Source organism: Solanum tuberosum, unplaced genomic scaffold (genome assembly GCF_000226075.1).
Source record: "Solanum tuberosum cultivar DM 1-3 516 R44 unplaced genomic scaffold, SolTub_3.0 scf00317, whole genome shotgun sequence".
In the NCBI taxonomy this organism is placed as follows: Eukaryota; Viridiplantae; Streptophyta; class Magnoliopsida; order Solanales; family Solanaceae; genus Solanum; species Solanum tuberosum.
This window is the reverse complement of record NW_006239259.1, coordinates 84,256-92,478: the sequence shown is the minus strand read 5'-3', so window position 1 is coordinate 92,478 and position 8,223 is coordinate 84,256. Positions and strand designations below refer to the sequence as shown.

Genomic DNA, 8,223 nt, shown 5'->3' with positions numbered 1-8,223 from the left:
AAGCACCTCAATATTTTATTCCATTTCTAGACCTTAATACCTTTAACTTAACTTAAAACTTATATACACTATGTCACTTTAAACTTTAGGCTCAAATACCACTTTATGATCTCAAGTTTAAATACTTCCATCAACGTCAACTTAATCGGGTCGCATCAAAATCCACAGACAGTTCACTTTAAACCTATTATATTGTCACTAGTCGCATAGGAAATCGAGTCCATAACTATACCACAAGGCAATTTATAAGCATCATATAAATAGAACTAATACACGTAGAATACGGGGCGTTACACTAGTCTCAAGCCAAAAATAGAAGATATTTTCTAGAAAATAATTTTCACACCAACAAAAATTTAAAAATATTTTCCAAAATATTTTTTTTCTACTCACCAACCAAATATGAGAAAATAAGTTAGAAATCGACTTATTTTACAAAAAAAAAATTCTAGAAAAACATTTTCGTTCGTACCATACCTTTATATTTCACATTGAAAGATATTATGAAAATAAGTGATTTACTTTGGTAGATAAGTTGCAATAGGCTGTGAGATTTTTAAACCTAGCTATAAATATTTTACACTCTTTCTACAGATGTTTTATCCAGACAAGATTGACTTGTGTAAACAAGTACAAAAATTGTTTAACAAAAGCTAAACGTTAACCAAGAACACTTATGCATGTTTATTTTTCTTTAAGCAGTTCCTAATAATGTTTGTGTTTTTTCGTTATTTTAGATGCTATTAGGGTTGTACATGACCGGGTTGGTTCGGGTTTTTCAAAATATCAAATCAAACTATTTGTGTCAAATTTATAAATTTATAAACCAAATCAAACTAATAAAACTCGAGTTTTTTTGAATTTGTTCGAGCTGGTTCGGATTTTCCAAATACCAAACTAAACCATTTGTGTCGAATTTTTAAAATTTTAAATTAAATCAAATAAATAAACTTCGGGTTTTGGATTTTTCCAGTAAAATATTCATACAAACATATGATTAACTTGTGCTCCAAATATTTTTTTAATCCAATCAAAATACAACTATCTAAGGTGTTTCTTAAGAAAATAATACAAAATATGAGATAAGTGATGACACTAAAATATTTAATAAAAAATGATAATGAAATCGTATAAAATAAATATTGCAAATTGACAAGTCATAATGAAAATGATCATTATTTAAAAGTACTAAATCATGCTAAAATAAGTCTAATAAGTATAAATTACATGATTAAACATTAAAGAAAATTAAAATTAGGTTATGTATTTTAAATGTCTAAACCAATGTAAAACTAAAGAACAAATATTCAATATTATTGTCATTCATAGTGTTGAATTAATTTATTTTGTTATCATTAGTATTGATTTTATTTTGAATTGAGCTTTATTAGAGTTACTAACATGACTATAACCTTTCTTGCACCATTCAAAATTCGAAGTCTAAAAAACTTTAAAAATATGTTAAAAGATAAAAATAATGAATACATATAAGTAATTTTTAGAAATTACATCAAAGTAAATACTTTTATGTATAAAATAAATTTTAAAAATTATATATTTAATGTCGGGTTGGTTTGGTTTAGGGTTGACTTTTTTTAGTTAAAACCAAACCGACCCAAGTAAAGTCAGATTTGTTTTCCAATACCAAACCAAGTCAAACAAAATCATTAGTCGAATTTTTTTTAATTTGTGATTTGGTTCGATTTTATACACCCCTAGATGCTATAACTCATTGAGACACGTAAATCTTTACCATTTTTTGTTGGTCACTATTATTATTTTTGTAAGCTAAAGATTACTTGTGAGAGTCTTTTTGACCCGGGGGCAGATCTACGTAATAGTGTGGAGGTGCCACAACACCCAGTGATTTAGATTGAAACTCTCTCTATATAGGTATATTTATCATAATTTATATAACATATGCCACCCACAGAAAAAGAAAAAAAAATTGTGTAGCAGAAAAAGAAAAAAAGTTGTGTAGTGTCGATGGCAAAGTGCAAATCATCAATTTTTTTCTTCCACGGTCATGGGTTCGAATCCGCGTTACGTGCCTTTTTATTGTTTTACATAAAATTGCTGAAGCCAAAACAAGACGCCTTTAAAAATGAAATGTTTTGAAATATCTTTGTTTTTCCTTCCAAAAGTGCTTTAAAAAATAAATACTTTTGATGATAATCAATTTTTGTTTGACCAATAAATTTTAAAAATATTTTTGAACCGCAATTAGTATTTGTGTCAATTTCTGTTTATAATGGTTCTTAATTTTTATCAACTATTCCACTTTTTGTTCAAATTCTCGGTAATAAAAAATGTATTTCTTTTTTTTATCAAGTGTTCTTTTTCAAGAATCTTTTTAATACTGAAAAATAGCTTTTGCTATTCGTTAAAAACAATTATTTTCTTTTAAGAACTTGGTCAAATACTTCAATTAATTTTTTTTAAAAAAAAATACTTTTAAGGCTAAACGGGCTACTAGAGTTCTTTTATATAAATATTGAAATTACACTATTGTTCATAAAATGTGGCACCCAGAATCTTAAAAACCTTGATCTGCCTTTGATCCCCGTGCCGAGCACGGACCATACCCTTCAGTATATATATATTGAAAAGGTTGATTGTATTACAACCATTGGATAGGTTTGGATGGCTTAAATTTAGGGTGAAGAAGAACAATCCTGTATATGTTTGCCTCTGTGGCACACATGGATTAGCTATTTTTGGGAAACTTGGATTGTTAGTTTTTTTAATTTAATTTTGCCTAATTTTGAATTGTAATTGTAGTCAATTTCTTTGGAAAATAGCCACAGATTATTGTTATAGCTCTCAATTAATTGTCTATTTTCCCACTCTACATAAATTATTGTTATAGCCCTTAATTAATTAAACCTAAGTCATTGATATTAATTTTAGACATGTGACAATTATTCAAAAAATAATTTGAAAAAATAAAAATAATAGTTAAATTCCTTTTCTATAAATATGATTCTTCTAACACTATAGGAATTGAAGAAGATTTAGAATATGGCTTCTAGTTATTTTGTTCACACTCTCATCTCTCTATTCATTACACCATTAGTTCTTATTGCATTCTTTGCCTTTTTCCCCTTCTTTTGCATCTTTAGGATCATCCTTTTTCTATGTAGGCTTGTGGTGAGTGAAAACATGAAAGGAAAAGTTGTTCTTATCACCGGCGCTTCATCAGGAATTGGAGAGGTTCCTTCCTCCTCTCCCCCTATCTTTTTTTTTCTTTCTTTACATGCATCGTATTTTACTTGCATAAGATATAAATATGTCTTTTAATTTGTTCTTAGATTATAGTTATGTCCTTCAATTTTGGGTGTGCTCTACATATACTATGTCACGTACGACTTGTATGTCTACTCTTGTTCAACTTTGTACAAGTTTAAGTGTCTACTTGTGCGCCCAAAGTTATAAAGCATAAATATGAAATGAGGTCATGTTAAATGATACTAATATGAAAGACGTTATTAAAAAGAAGACATGTACTCCCTCCGTCCACTTTTCTTTGTCATGTTGCGCTTTTTAAAAGTCAATTTGTCTAATTTTCAAAGTTAAATGAGATTACATTAATTCGATATTTAAAACAAAAAAATTAGATATTCAAAAACTATACAAAAAGTACTATAAATTGCAAATTTTCGTATATCAATATGATGAAAAAATGTATCGTAAAATGTTAGTCAAAGTTCTTATAGTTTGACTCTAAAAAAGGAAACCATGACAATTAAAAATGAACGGAGATAGTATTTATGTTCCAAAAAAAAAAGGTTTGAAATTATGATTTATATCCAAATAACAAATAATAGTATAAAAATGTTGTTTGGCTTTAGGCCCCCAAACTTATCGAGACGGTCTGGTAGTAATGATGTATATATAATATTGGTGGAATTTAATAGGAATTGGCTTATGAATATGCAAGAAGAGGTTGTTCATTAGCAATTGTGGCGAGAAGGGAGAAGAAGCTTTGGAAAGTAGCTGAGAAGGCAAAGAGTTTAGGGTGTCTAGATGTCATATCAATCAGAGCTGATGTATCCAACGTTCAACACTGCAAACGATTTGTAGATCAAACTGTGAAACACTTCGGCCGCTGTAAGCAAATATAGTGTAATTTTTATTTTATTTTTTATATTGTATACAATAGGGGTGTACATGGCCGGGTTGGTTCGAATTTTTTAAATATCAAATCAAACCATTTGTGTCGGATTTTTAAATTTATAAACCAAACCAAATCAATAAAACTCGGGTTTTTCCGGTTAATTCGGATTTTTCGGTTTTTCGGGTTTTTCCGGTAAAGTATTCATACAAACATATAATTTACTAGTACTTCAAATATTTCTTTAGTCCTACCAAAATACAATTATTTAAGATGTTTCTTAAAAATATAACACAATATGATATAATTAATGACACTAAAATATCCAACAAAAATAATAATAATAATAATAATGAAATCGCGTAAAACAAATATTGCAAATTAACAAGTTATAATGAAAATGATCATAATTTAAAATAACTAAATCATGCTAAAATTAAATTTAATAAGTATTAGTTACATGACTAAATATTAAAGGAAATTAAAATTAGATTATGTATTTTAATTGTCTAAACCAATGTAAAACTAAAGAACAAATATTCAATATTATTGTCATTCTTAGTGTTGAATTGATTTTCTTTTTGCATTAATATTAATTTGATTTTGATTTAAGCTTTATTATAATTACCAACATCTGTAGACTATAATCTTTATTGGCCCATTCATAATTCTAAGTTTCAAACTTGAAGAAATAGATTACTCCCTCCGTTTCACAAAGAGTGGCCTAGTTTTACTTGGCACGGAGTTTAAGAAAATAAAGAAGACTTTTGAATCTTGTGGCCCTAAATTAAAGTTATGTCAAATGCACAAAATTGCCCTTTAATCTTGTGGTCTTAAACATTGCCACGTGGAAAGTTGAAAGTAAAATGTTACCAAAAAGGAAAGGGGTCATTCTTTTTGAAACAGACTAAAAAGGAAAGGAGACCATTCTTTTTTTAACGGAGGGAGTAAAAGATAAAAACTATGAAAAAGTATAAGAAATATTTAAAAATTATATCAAAGTAAATATTTTTATGTATAAAATAAAATTTTAAAATTACATATATAATATCGGGTTGGTTTGGTCTCGGGTTGATTTTTTTAGTTAAAACCAAACCAACCCAAATATAGTCGGATTTTTTTTCCGGGTTGACTCAATTTACGGTTTGGTTCGATTTTGTACACCCCTACCCAAAAAAAGAGGTTAATTACATGCAGTGGATCATCTCGTCAACAATGCTGGAATCATATCTTTGTGCTCTATCAATGATGTGACGGACATTACCATGTTTACATCTCTTATGGTAATATTCACAAATATTTTTCAAAAATATTGACGAGAGTGGCTTAGAGGAGAGGGTGTAAAAAATGAAATTCTTTTAAATTTGAAATATTTTCCAAAAAAAAATTGACCGGGAGGGGGGAGTGCGTCAGGCTATGGGGTGGAGTAAAAAAATAAAATTTAAAATGTTTTCCAAATAATGTTGATTTGTACTTCCGAGAGGCAAACATCTTATATTTTGTCGATGTTTTGATTACTTTAAACTCTGAATCTTTGTTGTTGCTGTAGGATATCAACTTCTGGGGGTCTGTTTACCCAACATATGTTACAATTCCTCATCTTAAGAAGACAAGAGGGAAAGTGTTTGTCAATTCTTCATCTGGTGCAATTTTTCACCCACCGTCTATAAGTTTCTATACTGTAAGAATTTTATACCTAACTTATTTTCTGTTTAATTTATAGGGATAAGGCACAAGTACCCCCTTAGTCTATGACCGAAATTTCAGAGACACACCTTAACTAAATTAAGGTTCTATTACCCCTTAAACTCATTTGTTTTGTAGTTTTATACATCTTTTAACTTACGTGGCACATTCTCTGAATCCACGTAGTTGAGGCGCGTGAGAGATGTTTGAATTTCACGTAAGTCAAAAAAGTGTACAAAATTACAAAATAAAAAATAAAAAAATCAGGAGGGTAATAGGACCTTAGTTTAGTTAAGATTTGTTTATGAGATTTCGATCATATGCCTTGTTCCCTAATTTATATGATATATTTTAATTAATTATGGTTTTACAGGCGAGTAAAGCTGCACTAATAAGCTTTTATGAGACTATGAGAGTGGAATTGGCTCCGGAAATCTCAATTACTATTGCAACGCTAGGTTACACCGACTCTGAAATATTGGGAGGAAAACACTTGAAGGATGGTGTCATGCAAATTAACTCACAGCTATTTAGTGTAAGATCACCTTTAATTATGTTATCAACTTTCTAACAAATAACTAGAGGTGTCAAATGAACGAATTTGATTGAAATTAAAGATGTTAAAAATAGATTGAAATAGAATTCGGATTGGATTATGACACATCTAAATTTACTTTGATCTCAAATAAATTAAAATCAAATTGAATCATGACCCGCCCACAACAAACTATTTTTCATATTAATGTTCAACGCGGGATACACGATGCAGTTGAGTTTCATTCATAATTATTAACATGGCACAAAAACTTTTTTTATTTGTACACTTGCATGTATGTCCCTTAAAAAGTAATACTCCCTCCATCCTATTTTATATGATATTCGTTCATTTTTAGTCCTGAAGAATGTCACTCTATTGTAATTAGAAATAATTTAACTTTAAAATTTCTATTTTACTCTTAAATAAATAATTTATCACGACACAAATATCTAAGACGATTATATTAGACAACAAGTTTAAAAAATCTTCCTTTTTTATTTCTTAAATACCATGTCAAAACAAACGATGTCACATAAAATGAGACGAAGTAGTCGATATTATATCTATTTATAATACTCATATAATTAATTAAGTTCCTTGTTTATTTATGTTTGCAGGATGCTACTGTTCTTCCAGTTATCAGTTGTAGTGACTGTGCAAAATCAATTATCAGTGCAATATGTCGAAAAGAACGATATATTACAGAGCCAAAATATATTAGCGTGCTCTTCTTCGTTAAAAGTGTATGCCCTCAAGCGTTTGAATGGATCTATCGCACCTTTGCGCACAAGCTCTGTATCGGCCATGCTTCATCAATCAAGATAGCTTAGAATATGATCGAAATTTCAGAGACACATTTTAATTAAACTAAGGTCCTATTACCCTTGAATTAGGGCTGGGCATAAATACCAAAAACCCGAAATACCGAACCGAACCGAATTTTTTTGGTATTTCAGTTTCGGCATTTCGGTTTTCGGTTCGGTTTTTGTATTTTCGGTATGTATTTTTATATATTTTGGTATTTCGGTTAAACCGAAATATATTATATTATAATATATATTAATTATTAATAATAAATATTATAGCAAAATGCAAAATTAGATTTGGTTTTTCACTTTTCATTTTTACACTCTTCTACTTTTCAGCTTTTCAAAATAAGCCAGTAGGCACCAGTGATGATCGCTCACCATTCTTTGATTTTTTTTGTTGGACCAGCGACAGCTGCCGACCAGCGGCCACCGGGATCTCTCACTATTCTTTAATTTCTTTTTGTTGGACCAGCCGCTGCCGACCAGCGGCCACCGCGAACAGCAGCAACTGATCAGTGACCAGCGGCAGCCCACCAGTCAGCGTCTCAACAATCAGTGATTTCTCATTTCAGCGACCAGCGGCAGCGAGCTGACCGGTGACCAGCCTCCAAGTATTTGATTATTTTAACAAAAATTTGAATAACAAAAGTCGAACCGAACTAACAAAAAACTGAACCGAACCGAATTATTTCGGTTCGGTGTTCGGTACACCTATTGCAAGAACCGAAAACCGAAAAAACCAAAAAAAAAAATCGAAATCGAACCGAATTACCGAATTCCCACCCCTACCTTGAACCCATTTTTTTTGTAATTTTGTACACCTTATTGGCTTACGTGGCACATTTCCTGATTCCACGCAATTTTTTTTATATATATATATATATTAGGTTACTAATTATTGTGATTTATATTTTATTTTTTACATAATTTTCACATAATATATATTACTCCATTTGTGTTGATTTATGTGATACAAATGAATTTCAAAATTCAATCAAATTTTTTTTATAAATTCTTTTGATATTTAAATTATTAATTATTGTGATTTACAATATATTTTATGTATTCTATATAAT

General features: G+C 29.5%; 1 protein-coding gene across 1 annotated transcript; it reads left to right on the top strand.

Annotated features, from left to right (window-relative positions):
- Nucleotides 1-3,021: 3,021 nt before the first annotated feature.
- LOC102598438 (11-beta-hydroxysteroid dehydrogenase 1B-like) lies at nt 3,022-7,706 on the top strand. The gene is made up of 7 exons (XM_015315040.1): nt 3,022-3,213; nt 3,918-4,110; nt 5,312-5,397; nt 5,664-5,795; nt 6,174-6,335; nt 6,956-7,081; nt 7,620-7,706. The coding sequence occupies exons 1-7, from the start codon at nt 3,022-3,024 to the stop codon at nt 7,704-7,706; spliced, it is 978 nt and encodes a 325-aa protein (XP_015170526.1).
- The last annotated feature ends 517 nt before the right edge of the window (nt 7,707-8,223 follow it).

What these genes read in the sequence shown, in the direction of transcription:
- LOC102598438 (XM_015315040.1), top strand. Translation starts at nt 3,022, where the DNA reads ATGGCTTCTAGTTATTTTGTTCACACTCTCATCTCTCTATTCATTACA. An exon ending in CCATGTTTACATCTCTTATG is followed by an intron (nt 5,398 to 5,663) that starts GTAATATTCACA and finishes TTGTTGCTGTAG; the next exon opens with GATATCAACTTCTGGGGGTC. An exon ending in CGTCTATAAGTTTCTATACT is followed by an intron (nt 5,796 to 6,173) that starts GTAAGAATTTTA and finishes ATGGTTTTACAG; the next exon opens with GCGAGTAAAGCTGCACTAAT.